General features: G+C 36.0%; 2 protein-coding genes across 3 annotated transcripts; one reads left to right on the top strand and one right to left on the bottom strand.

Annotated features, from left to right (window-relative positions):
* Positions 1-4,533: 4,533 nt before the first annotated feature.
* Positions 4,534-7,253, bottom strand: LOC9634114 (WD repeat-containing protein RUP1). Of its 2 annotated transcripts, XM_002979195.2 has the most exons (3): positions 7,218-7,253; positions 7,012-7,153; positions 4,534-6,920 (listed from the first exon to the last, which is right to left on the bottom strand). In XM_002979195.2, the coding sequence occupies exon 3, from the start codon at positions 6,195-6,197 to the stop codon at positions 4,899-4,901; it is 1,299 nt and encodes a 432-aa protein (XP_002979241.1). In that variant the 5' UTR covers positions 6,198-6,920; positions 7,012-7,153; positions 7,218-7,253; the 3' UTR covers positions 4,534-4,898. The 2 variants fall into 2 exon arrangements, with proteins under 2 accessions (XP_002979241.1, XP_024540132.1); XM_024684364.1 differs by having other exon boundaries at positions 4,534-7,153.
* Positions 7,254-7,838: 585 nt separating this feature from the next.
* On the top strand, positions 7,839-9,196 carry LOC9634113 (GDSL esterase/lipase 7). Its single transcript, XM_002979336.2, has 4 exons — positions 7,839-8,103; positions 8,165-8,280; positions 8,399-8,894; positions 8,955-9,196. Exons 1-4 carry the CDS (start codon positions 7,839-7,841, stop codon positions 9,173-9,175), a joined length of 1,098 nt encoding a protein of 365 aa, XP_002979382.2. The 3' UTR covers positions 9,176-9,196.
* Positions 9,197-14,030: the final 4,834 nt, after the last annotated feature.

Here is a 14,030-nt window from a genome sequence, read left to right as displayed (position 1 = left end):
TCAACAATATGTAGGTAAGTGATTTTCATTCCCAAATCATATCCTAGCGAGGAATGGTTGCACAAGCAACTTTTAGAGTCATTGATGAACCCCATCTTGTATAGTAATATGTAATTATAAGTTTAGAAATAATATGATATTATAGAATGGAACTTTCATATTGAATCTATACAGTTATGGAAAAGGAAAATTTGAATATGCAAAATATTCTATATATTCTTTCAAATACCTTTAGTGGCTATCTTGTAATTACCATCACTTACCATTCGTGCCCAATGATATACTATTAAAGTTCTCCAAAAAAGAGCCTACTTGCTTACAAGCATCACTCTCTAAACAAATAACCTTTTGAAGCTTCACAATTATAATATCACTTTACTCCTCAAACATTTCAAACTCCTTAAGTTTTTCAATATGAAGAGGTGGGTGAAACATATGAAGGTTTGGGAGCACATAATACCTTTGAGCTTGATAATTTATTAAGCTAGATTTTGGTTTTGCAGGCTGAGAAGAAATTTCTTTATTGAGTAGATTTTGGAGGAAATTGTTTGATTTGCTAGAAAATAAATTATATGTGATTATATGACTTATTAATGGTACAATTATTTTCCAATCTCAATAAAATCTTATCCTCATTCTTCTACACATAACATATAGTGGGAAATTTTAGCCAATTCTTGCAAACAACAAGAGCAACTAGGTATTCAAGCACTTTGAAATCCTAAATGGTTATATTAGCTTCTTTATAAAAAAAATAGAATTCTATAGAATTTCATGCACTATACTACATAGTGCCATACTACACAACTATTAATAGTTGAAATTGCTCTCTCTAAACTCCTCAACCCCTTAGTAAACTTGAGCAATGCAAAAAATCTTTTATTAATTAAGGTGTTTTTGTTGAAGGCCATATGATATAGCAAGTAAGTTGATAAATTTGAGAAATTTTGAACTTGTGGTATTTAAGCTTCAAATATGAAGAATGGGTATGGATGAATTGTTATCAATGGTCATGTAATGGGCTATTTACATAGCCATGGTCCCCATATAATCACCCATAATACCCATTAGATTCTAAATCACTAAGAATATTCAATTTCATGAGTGGAATATGTATTTCACTTAGAAAATATTCAATTTCACACAGAGAATATTCTTTCAGAACCAAATAAGTGACATATATACTATTTTTCAAATGGTATTGACTTTTTTTTCACAATACAAATGACTCATGGTTGTCAAGAATAAAGAGAAAGCCTCTTTGCAAAGTAGTAGAGAAAGTAGAAATTTTTTAGAAACACTTAAAAGTGGATGGAATATGCTACTAGGGTTTATATTAGTGCTCAGTAAAGTTTTTATGATGACAAGCTTTTTAAAAGGCCATCTCATGCCTCAATTTAGCAAAGCAAGGGGACAATTAGAGTTGGCAAAAAAAAGATGTATGAAAGTCATTTTTGGTGCTGCTAAACACAGTTTAAGAGACTATCAGGCATGTAGCTGCTGGTGTTATTGCCAATTTGGCTATGAATATAGTGAGTATTTCTTTTAATGCATTATGCTAATAACATAACTCTTTGAATAGCATGATCAAAGATCATTACCTCAATACAATTATATATATCTCTAACCATAGTTCCAACATATAGATATCTCATCCATAGTTTATGTTGATAGACAAGTCTCCAAATCTTACAAGTTTATGGTAAAAAAGGAGGCTTGAGATGTGTGTTGGATCATATAAACTATCATTTATGCTTAAAATGGAGAAAAATGATGGATAGATTCATAAATAAACATATATTTGGAGAAAACTACATTTTCTTGCTAATGTATTAGGTTATACGGTTAAATAGCATTAGATAAGAAGATAAAGGTGTAAAATTTAAATGTATTTGAAATATGAGGTATTTAAGAACTCTTTTTTTTGAAATTAATACTTAAAATTTAAGATATAGACACTTATTCAGATGCTATAAAATTAATTTATCTAAAGTAAGAATCTATTTCGTAGCTGTAATTTATAAGTAATATATAATTCAGGTTTTAAGTTTTAGAAACATTTTTTAAAGCATATTTTTCAGAACTTGATCTAAAGCACTGAAAAGATTATTCTCTGTGAATGGAAAATCTAATAGAATATTCATAAGTATATCCAATGAATAATAAATCAGGATCTGGGATAGAATCTAAAGCATGAGTAGCAAAATCATCATATGTATGTATGTCAAATTACATATGTCAAAGACTTAGTGTCCAAGAAATAAAAAAAAATTGAATCTATGTCTAATAATATACATTCCTCCAAAAATAGAACTGTTAAGAACCACTGAAATAATAAAAAAAATAAAGTTAACATGCATATAAAATGTAAACATTTTAGGAAGAGTAAATAATAGTGATTGTGACTTCTTTGATCTATCAGTTATTAAAATTTTATATTATTTTTTTTCTTCAACAAGAAATCATTATGGCCCCTAAAATGTATGAACCTCAAATTGAAAGAGTAGGAATTTTTGGAAGTGTTAATAGTTTATTAGACAATATCAATCATAATAAAGATTATCCTATAACATATATAGATGAAGATAGAATACTAACATCTCAAGGATATTGAAAGATCAATGTTCTTTAAAGGGAAAATATACATAAATATTAGGAAATAATATTAAACATGGAATTGATCAGCTTTTAGAGTTTAGGAAAGATTACTTATATAAAGAACTCCCAGGTTATTTTCAAAATTCTATTGCTCAGAAAGATGTTAAAATCAGAGACAATTAAAATTGTGAAGCTATTAAACAGTAATATGGTAAAGTACTAATAAATGATGTATTATATATTCTAAAATCCTCAACACACAGCACCAAAATTCATGAGACATGACTCTTTGGAAAGTTATTTTCTTGCTCTACCTCTCAAATAAAACAAATTTCAAAAAAAGAAACTAAAAAGTATCTTATAAGATATATACTAAATGGTATATCAGATGAATTGACATATTAAAATCAAAATATTACTTTTGAAAATATATATGGATGTTATATTAGAATAAATGATTTATTTTCATATTCAATTTTTCACATTAATAATTTTTTAATTTCTCAAAATGGTAAAAATATTTTAATATATATAGTTGTAAATTATTTTTATATTCATTAAACCAAAAAGTTTGGGAATTAGAAAATACATCCTGTGAGTGCTTGGAACTTGGCCCTCACAATCCAAAAACATTTGTGATTGTTTCTTAATTTTACAATATGATGGTAATTTAGTTATTTTTTCCAATAAAAATTCTTTATGGACTACTGATAAATATTACAATAATTGTATATTATCAAAATTATTAATTGCCTAATACATTATGGATGTCAGGTACCTCAAATCATAAATTATGGTCACTCTAGTAAATTTAAATTAAATAAAAATATGTAATGGTTTTCTTTAGAATACCACCACTCCCTGAAATTTGACCCAAACCCACTAAATAAGCAAATATAATGTAGTTAATATAGTATAGAAAGAAATACTTAAAATACCAAAGAAACTTGGGTGCCTAAAATATTCATGTATATTCTAGGATATTCTTCAATCTGATTTTTATTTTTAAACTCGTTCCTAATCAGACTATGTGTTTAAAAACCTTCAAAGGTAAGCATCTTGATTGTCCTTTTAGAGGTTTGTATTACTTTGTTTCGTTTTAGTATAGCAACATTGGGAAAACAATATGTTCCTTTCTCCTTAGATTGCAATGTATTAAAGTCTCTGATGATTCAAGCCAACTCGATACTAAGGAATCAGGCCACTATGTCTGTTACAAGAACTGGATTCTTGCATGTAAGCTAATAAGATTATCATTACTAGCAAATTTAACATGGAAATCCACTAAAATCCAACATGCAATTACATGGCCAGCCGCTCCAAAAATTGTGATCTATAAGGCAAGGAATTGGTGTTCCCTCACTTGTCTAATCATTACAATGCTAGAAGGCCATCCCAAGGCTGCCATTTAGGCTCCGTCAGAACCCATAGTCATAAAATACTGTTCTTCTCTGGCATCCAATTAAACATAAATTTGGTATGACTGGCTGGATTTCTAGAAGAATTAGAGCTTTTGGTCTATCCATTTTTTTCTTTCTTCTTCCATAACAGAACTAAGCAAGACATTCATAATCAGCTACTACATATTCAAAACATACACCAATTAAAATATGGACACAAAATATATATTACATAAATACAGCCATAGAAATGAAAAGAAAAGCAAATGTTGCTGCATAGGTAGCAAACTATTTAAATAGGAATATTAATGTGGATAAAAATAAGAAAGATATAGAGACCCATTACTAGTGGAAATAACACTTGAATATTCTTGTATGTATATTCCATGCTAAATTTTCATACGTCCCTCTGAACTAGAACACTGTTTACTGAACCCTAAAAGTCTGTGAATATTCGTGATGAGATTAGTATATTCATTCATTTTTTGTTTAGGAAGCTTAACTGTATTAAATTTACTAAAATATTCTAGGTATATTCTTTCCAACCAAAACTTTTTCAATTAAATACTTGTTAAAAGAGAATAAGAAACTATTATGGAGTAAATTTCACCTTTGCTTTCAATTCCTTGAGTCACCACCCAATGTGGATTCGTCGAAGGGATGTAAGCCCAGTTGTAGAGATCATAACTTCACCAGAAGTGTTCGTCGTCGAAGTAATGAATATGGAAGAGCAACGCTGCTGATGAGCTGAGGGAGCCTTGGAGCCGGAACATCCACCACTCCAGCTCCTCACGAGATCAATCTTGGGAATGATGAACCCTGTTTCCATCTTGGAGTTAGAAACGAGTTGTGAATGTTTGAAAATTTTAAAGGTAAAGGCCTTTGGATGAAGAGGATCTTCTAAACACCGCCAAACTCCCCAGACAAGATTTGCAGCACTCCCTCCGAGTTCGCAGCCGCGAGAGTACACGAGCAATCTTCCATCCAGCAAACCGCGCTCGCCAAGCTCGAGTTCCTCCGCGCGGAGGAGGAATCCGTGGAAGAACTCCAAGAACTGGACGAGAACTGGTGCCTCAAAACAAAGCTTTGATCACCGCCACCACCGCTCCCGACCTGATAGACGTATGCCTGGTTCGTCTCGGATCCACACGCCACCATCTCTCCCTTCCTCCACACCGAGAGCCCCACAAAGTTCCTCACGTTTTGGTGCTGACTAAAGCTCTCCACCACCCGCGGAGCCGGAGGAGCCGCCAAGTCCCACACGCAAATAGTGCTATCCACGGACGCGGTCACCAGCCTTTCCCTGTCTAGAAACCGTGCATAGCTCGCGGCCCGGCGGTGGTGAGCCAGCGTCCACACCGGGCACTCGGGCCTTCGCAAGTCGTGCACGTAAACTTTGCCGTCGGCGCAGGCGAGCGCGAGCAGCGTGCTCGAGAGAGGATCAAACTCTGCACAGCAAAACGGCTTTGAGTCGGGTGCCCGAATTGTGAGAGCTGACCTTTCCATGCCGCCTTGCCACACCCGAGCCGTCCCGTCGTCCGAGGCCGACACACACACGCCCGACATGTCTGTCGCGTAGTCGACGCTCCAGACGTGCCGGCCGCCGTGCTCGTCTCTTTCCACAAGCGGGATTTGTCTTTCCACACTCCATTCTGTCACTACCCCGTCGTAGTCCCCGCATGCGATCGTCCCTGTCTTTCCCGGCCGCCACTGCAAGCTGCTCAGCCTCGACGGCGCGCAGATGACAGACAGAGAGCTCCTGTCCGTGTCGAAAGTGTTGCGAGCACGCCGGCGAGAGCTCACGAAGCGGCCCTCTTCGTCTTCGTCTTCGAGACCATCTTCATCGTCTTCATCAGCAGCCTGATCCTGCTGCTGTTTGTCCTCGGAGTCCAGGATCGCCGAGATGTCGTAGACTCTGATCTTCCTAGCAATACCCCCCGTTGCCATCAACTCGTTGGAGCTGTCGAAAGCAACCGAGCCGATGGTCTCGGTCGCATGAGACGCAAAAGGCTTGATCGTAGCACGCACCCGGAAAGCCCACCGCGAGGAGCTCCCTTGTTCCATCTCCAGCCTCCGGGGACACCGGGGAGGAGGCCTCACAACGCAGCATCGACGCTTTGCAGCCGCGTCTTGTCCATTGGACATTAGCAACTGGACGATCACCACCAGTTGCATCGGCCTTCCAGGTGCTACTACCATCTACCGCTGCATCTCGTGACACGGTGCCAGAGCCTGGAATCCCCGGATGACTTTGAGAGATCCCGACTGCGAGCTCTCCCGCTCTCCCTTAACTTCCAAAGCCGGAAGTAAATACGAGTGTTTCGTCGGATGACGATCCAGTAAGCTCCAATGAGATTTCCTTGAGTTGCCTGGGTCCCTGTTCTTCCTTGTAAGCAACCAACCTCACTTTCACGAGCTCCAAATAAGGCCTGGCTTTCCCACTACACTGACTTCCAGCCTCCCGGACGAAAGGATGGCAATGTGGCCACGACACTGCCCAGACGTGGAGTCCGATCTTCCACCCACGTCAGCGTCCACCTCGACAAAGACGCTAACTGAGCTGGAGAGTTATCCGCAAAACTGATAGAGCTGAGCTTTGTACACTGTCCCCGCGTCATGTCTCCAGCGCTTTATAAAAAGGCCCATTCTTTTCCCTTCTCCCTGGTCTGTCACTGTGGCTTGCCCTTGATCTTATAAGGCCATGGCTTCTGTAACTCCACATCTTCGCTGTACAACACAGTCGTACCAAGTTGTCCGCAACCGCAGACCTGAAAGGGACTAGGATCAGTAAACAATCATTAAGTCAGAGACATTCTCTGCCTAAAGACTGCTGCTGCCGCCGCGAAGAGAGATAAGAGAGCCTTATTTTTTTTGTTGGTGTGTTGTGTGTGCAAGCAGCGTCATCGCTCGAGTTTCATTTCACTGCTTGTCACCACCAACGTAAAAGTAACGGTTACGGGAGGAAGACATGCCACCGAACGAGAAAATAAAAATTCTCGCCCGTGTCACAGACCTCAGAGGAAAACTGTCGTCAACTGGAAGCTGTGGAAAGGCCACGTTGGAAGTGATTCATCCCCAGTCAGGCACTGGCACTGTAGTACCATCGTATCCTTCTTCTGGTGGGGGTTGTAAGGAAGGAGGAATTGCAAAGCGCCCTGTAGCAGCGATGCAATGAAGTTACAATCGACCGACACAGCAGAATATCAAGAACTGACTCACCAGAAAATGCCGCGTTCCTAGGACCACCAGCTGAAAAGACCAAACGATGAGGTGTAAAGAAGAGCAAGAATACAGAAAGAAACTCTTGCCTGGAAAAGTTTGAGATGATCGCGCTGGATGTATATACTTGCACCTGAATCCATACTCACAATTTCCCTGAGAAAGTTTTTTTCCTGATCTCAATTCTAGAAGAGCAAACTCATACCGTTCGCGTGAACTTGGCGCAAATTCCACGGTTAGGATTCTCGGCCAGGAGCTCCGCAGGATCTAGCAACGCAATCTTTACATTGCTCCAACCGAAACGAGACAAACGATCACTAAACTTACCTCGGAAAGAATCAAACCACGCTTTCTTCGTAATCTGATGATACGGCGACTGGAGATGCTTGCGTCGAGCGGCGGGACCATCCACGAACGTCTTGTCGCAGTACTCGCAGTGGTACTTAGGCGCAGGCATTCTTCCTCCTCCAGCAAACCCTAAAATCTCTTCCAGCAAGAGCCCTAAAATCCGGGCGGGATTTAGGGCAATTTCGAATTCCCCCTCCTTCCAGAATAGCACTTTCCTTGAATATATGGAATCCATGGGCCGAGGTCGGCTCCATCGTTTCCCTCCCATCGCCGATGGAAATGTTGCGCAACTGCAAAGGTTTGATCCATCGTCTTGCGCTATTTCTCGTGATCGCGGCGCGCATCGCCGCTGCCGATTCTTCTGGCAAGCCTGTCGTCCCTGCGCTGTTCATTCTCGGCGACTCTACTGTGGATTGTGGCAACAATAACTGGCTCTGGACGGTCGCGCAGTCGAAATTTCTTCCCTATGGCAGGGATTTCGACACTCATGAGCCGACTGGAAGATTCACAAATGGACGCTTGAGCATCGACTATCTAGGTACCAAAATCTCAACTCTTCTTTCGTTTCCTTCTTACATCTAGTGTTCTTCCTCTACCAGCCGATTTCTTAAATCTTCCGCTGGTACCGCCATATCTGTCCCGGCCAAGTTATGATCAAGGTGTAAACTTTGCCTCTGCTGGATCCGGGATCCTCAACGCTACTGGCTCGATCTTCGTGAGTTCTTATCTTAGTTTTTTTGTCGAGAAATTTTTTTCTTGGTTCTTTGTTTAGCTCCTACTTTCTAGTTTTTGTTTGCTCAGAACTTAACTTAGACTTGGTTTATCATTTCCAGGGTCAAAGAATTCCAATGCAGACGCAGCTAGCTTATCTCAAAGACGTCAAGAGCGAGCTGTCCGAGAAGTTTGGCCGAGAGCGAACGAACGAAATCTTTTCCAAGTCGATCTTCTACGTTTCGGTTGGAAGCAACGACTTCATCAACAATTACTTGGTTCCGGGATCCAGTTACTTGCGTGACTACAACCGCAAAAGCTTCATCGATCTCCTCATCTCTGGCCTCGACGAGCAGCTCAACGAGCTCTACAGCATTGGAGCCCGACGAATCGTCGTCGCTTCTCTGTCTCCACTCGGCTCTGTACCATCGCAGCTCGCGAAGTTCTCAACGATCAGACTGGATGGTTCCAGTTTCCTCAACGACATGTCTCAGCAGTACAACACCAAGCTCTTCGATCTGCTCGTCCGCCTGAGATCTTCGCTCAGCGAGGCAGATCTCATCTACAACAGCCTCTACAATGTTCTCATGGACATCTCTGAGAAGTACTCGCAATACGGTACGCGAAAAACTACTCCAGCTCTTTTGCTTTTCGATCGCTCACTCTCAACTTTTCAAGGATTTCTCTACAATGACACTGCCTGTTGCGGCCTTGGCAACTTCAATGGCTCCGTCCCTTGCTTGCCAAACGTTCCAGTGTGTGAGGATGCCGCACAGTACATTTTCTGGGACGAGTATCATCCCACAGGCTCCACTTACAAGCTCATCGCGGACAAGCTATGGTCTGGAAACATCAACGAAAGCTATCCGATCAACGTGAAAACTCTCCTCGGCCTTTGATCGATCATCCGTACTATTTATCAATATACACAGTTTATGTTATTTCGTACAATTTGGTTGTGGCCTTTTCGTTTTGCCTATAAAAACCCTTTTAGCATTAACACAAATCAGGGTTTGCGCAAAAGGAAGCGGATGGAGAGGCTCGTCATCCGTAACAATCGACTCGTGAGGGACGATGGGAAGAAGAGAGGATGTTACGAAAACGAAGAGGCCAAGGGTGGGAAGGCTATGATCAAGAGGACTAAGATGGACCAGCAGCTCCAAGACAAGGAAACCAAGGGGGAGCAAGAGTACCTTAAGGCTTGCTTGAGGGGTGGTCCGACCCTCGTCAGGCTCAAACTCAGTAGTCTTCTTAATCCGGCAAAAGTAGAAGCCACTCGCGAGATGCCCATGAGGACGGAGGTCAAGTCCAAGGCGACTAAGCAATTAGAGACAAGTATGACAATGGAGATTGAGTGTGAGCCCGTCGACAAAGTTAAGGGCGGCAACAAGGTGGCAGTGCACGCTTCAGTTCCTGAGCTTCAGTGATGTGCTTAGAACCACTGCCCCAAAGGTCCAGTGGAATCCATTGTGGGGTGTTGCCGCCGATCAACTTGTGTAAGACTTAAACTTAAGAAAAAGAAAAGGATTTTTCAATTCAAGGAATCTTTCAAGTTGCCAAGCCTCTCCCAACATGCTCCCAGCATGATCCCAGCACGTCAAGACATCCAGATCTCAAACGTTTGCTCAGTGACATGCTCTTACTTCACAAATGTAAGTTCTTAGATGATTTTTAAAGTTTCTGACATGGTTTGAGGATCCTGTGAATACACACCACTTTTACTTCTTCTCTCTGACTTGATTGTGTGTACGCAAAACGAGAAGAAGCAAGATATACAAACTTTAGGTTTTATGACTAGAAGCTATTGAGCTGCCACAAGTAACCAGCAACTCTTGAGTAAATATATATTTATAGTATTAGAAGATTTTAAGTATTTTAATTAAATTATAAATTAGAAATTTTATAAAATTCTATTTTAAATAAGATATATTTTATTTTTCTTTAGTCTCTATTTATATCTCAGATAAAATATTTGAATGTAAATCCAATAACCTATTAATAATATCAATTCTAAAAAGAATTAATATTATATTCTGAAAGAAAATCCAACAATGATTGTTTTCTGCTTAAAATGAAATATATTAATTTAAAAATTAATTTCCCCACGACATACTAAAAATGTAGGATATGTTTTCACTTAATTTTTTTGGTTTGTGCCTCAAAGAAAAGATTGTGAGGTAATATAAAATTAAAATGTTATGAATATCAGATCATTAAATTGATTTATTATTTTATTTAATAAATATCCATAATAAATTGCTGCGCATTGCATTGCAGCAATGCTTGGTTTGTTTTTGTTTTTAAATATTTTTTATTATGATATATAATTTGTTATGATCTGTCCAATATGCAGGTGCTATTCCTGCTTTTGTATATATTATATCTTTTATCCATATATGATCTATTAATTTATTATTACGTGTATTGTATTTTATTATTTGTATATATCCTTCTTTCTCCATTATTGTTTGAAGTGGTTTTACTTCTTCTATTTGGTAGTCAATATTAAAATCTCCTGTAATTATTACTGGTTTTTTATTATCTATTTTCTGTATATATTTTTGTAGTGTTTTATGAATATATGTATATTTGTTCCAGGTTTTCTATGTAAATTTATTATCTGTAATTTTTTTTAAATTTTTTTCTAGTGATACATATGACATTGCCATTGTTTCTGTTTTTAAATGTTCAACTATTTCTGATTTGTAGTCATTTGTATGCAATATTGCTATATGTGGGGGTTGTTCATGTATATATGATTTATATTTATTAAAATATAATTCCTCATGTTTTTGTGTTCTTACTTCTTGCATACATATTATATTTGATGTTAATAATTGTGAATCACTCTTTATATCTTCTTGATGTGCAGTAATAGATCTTGTATTTAGAACTCGTATAATTGTTTGGTTAGCTTTTTCTTCTTCTTGTAAATCTATTAAATCAATTTGTCATGGTGCTTCTGTTGTCATTCTTATTATTTTTTTAGCTGCATCTTTATTGATTTTAATATGTTTATGTTCAATTGGTCTATATAAATGTATCCCTTTTAGTGTTTGTGCTCTTGATAATGCGGTATATGCTTGTCCTGGATATTTTGTTTTATATGGGTCATATCCTAATTACATAACTATTGATCCTTGTGCTCTATGTATTGTTCTTGCTGCACATGGTTGTATTGGAAATTGGGTTCTACTTATAACATAGTTTTTATTTTTAGTAATATTTATTGTTCTTGTTATTTTTTTAATTGGTGTCCAGTTTTATTCATTATTTTGCCTTATTGTTATGTTTTCTTTAGCTCTTGTTTTTTCACCTGTTTTTATATTTGGGAATTCTATCTATATTATTTGTTCTTCTTCAATCTGGGTTACATCTTGTAATACTCCATCTACTCCATTTACTAATCCATCTCTGTTGCTATATTTTGTGTTATTTTAATTGCCATTTTTTTTTTCAAATGTAATATTTTATGTAGTCCTTGTGTTTTTCTTGTGTCATCAGGCAGCGTGAAATGTGTAGGACAGGAATTTCCATGTTTGTCTTGTGCTTCTATAATTATAACTTTACCTTGTATGTGTTGTATTATTTTTTCATTATGTTCTCTTACTTGTTCATTAGTTGTAAATATAGAATAGTATTTCGTGTTATATGTATCTGTGGTGACTTGTTTAATTATATATTCTAGCTCTTTATCTGTTTGTTCTCCTATTTTTATTTTATTTAAAGCTTTTATAAAGATTATATCATATTTTTGCCTCATTATTTCAGTAAGTTCATAGATTTTAAAATTATTTTTCCATGGGTGGTGTATGGAGACATCATTTTCAGGTCTATATTTTTTTGTTGAATAAATTAGTGCTTCAAATGTAGGATTTAATTGATAGAAATCACCTGTAAATATATAATCCATCCCATCAAAGTCTATTTCATATGTTGTTTTGAAGCTTTCACATCTTCTATTTATATCTTGTAGCATTTCTATACTTACCATTGATATTTCATCTATTACTAAACATTTTATTATTGAAAACTTTCTTTTATATTTATCTAATGTGTCACTTGTTAATATTGTTTGACGTTGTTTTGATGCTTCTGGTTGAAATGCAAAAGCTGAATGTATTGTTGAACCATTTATATTACATGCTGCTTTTCTTGTAGGTGTTGTTATTAATATTGTCTGTCCTAGTTCATTATTTATATCTTGGTTTGTTTTATAATATTGTTTGAGTGTTTCTGTAAGTGTATTTAAAAGCATTGATTTTCCAGTTCCTGCTCCTCTTGTTAAAAATAAGCATAATTGTTTGTTAGGTTGTTTTATTTTTTTCAATATGAAGTCATCATGTATTATTCTTCACTTTTTATTAAGAGTTCTTCATAATTGGTGATATTTACTAGTTTCCATAAGGTATTCATCTTGTATTATAATTGTTGTATTTGTTAATATTTTATCTTTTATATATAAATTTAAGTTTTTGTTATTTTTCATTTTGAATAAATCTTTCCCTATATCAAATTCATCTGTTTGGTTTATGTTTATTTCTTGTATATACTATGCTTGTTCTGTTAATATTTTATTTGCTTCTTGTTCTGGATTCTCCCAATCAAATTCACTCTCATTTGTTACTATTCTATATATATATATTGATATTGTTTTTCATTTATTTTTTCCATATTTGCTTCATATGCATTCATATATGTTGTGTACATTTCTTTAAGATCTTCTTCTTTTTCTAAATTTTTTATGTAAGATTAATCTATCAAAAGCCCACTTTTCTGGATCTTTTTCTTTACTAAAGTTTATATATCTAATTATATTGTTTTTTTAATGTTTTCGTCTTGTTACTTCTTTTTCAATTATATATTCAGTTGTTATCTCTGCTAATGTTAAATCTTCTAATTCTTCTGGTCTTTGCATGTATTTTTCAATTAGTCCAAGTACTACTATGTTTGTTTCATCTTCTTGCATTTTTGCAAGGTTTTGTTTCGTTTTTAAATGTTTTGTTCATTGTTCTTGTGGTTTAGTATCAATGAACTTTACAGTTCTAATCATATGATGAAATGGGATTGACAATATTAAAAAAAAGTGCTTGTTGAATTGGCATTTCCCTACCATGTATGAAGTTATTTCTTAATAACCAAACTCTATTAAATACATTTGTTCATTCTTCTTGCCATTTTTTTAATACAGTTGATAATGTTTTTGTTATTTCTATTTCAATACATGCAATGTATGATAAACAATATGATGCTGCTACATATGGATCAAGAATAATTAGTATATCTACATTTGATTGCCACAAATTTGATAATTTGTTATTAAAAGTATTTGTGTTTATATCTTTTGGTTTTCGTTTATAAATTTTTTTTATACTTGTTATTGTCTATCTTATTGTAGCTTTATATTGCTCATATGTTATTCCTACTATTTTTTAAATATGCATCAAACTCTAAATTTTTTAGATCTATAGTTTTATCTTTTAGTATTGTTTTTATTTTTTTGTATATGAATCCTTTTCATGTTTTGTAATGTCTTTTATAGGCTCTAAGATTTCTGTTTGTGGCATTGGAGGAATTGGGTAATTAAATCTGCAATTTATATTTTTATATTTCTTACATGTTTTTCTATGTTTATGAGTTTGAATATTTTTTATATTATCTGCTAGTTTCTCTGAATCAGTACATATATTTTCATTAGCATATTCTTTTATTTTTTCTAATGTTTGTGGTGGATTTTCTAACCATATTAGTGCA

This window comes from Selaginella moellendorffii, unplaced genomic scaffold (genome assembly GCF_000143415.4).
Source record: "Selaginella moellendorffii unplaced genomic scaffold, v1.0 SELMOscaffold_40, whole genome shotgun sequence".
Classification (NCBI taxonomy): domain Eukaryota; kingdom Viridiplantae; phylum Streptophyta; class Lycopodiopsida; order Selaginellales; family Selaginellaceae; genus Selaginella; species Selaginella moellendorffii.
This window is presented reverse-complemented; position numbering and strand designations above follow the sequence as displayed.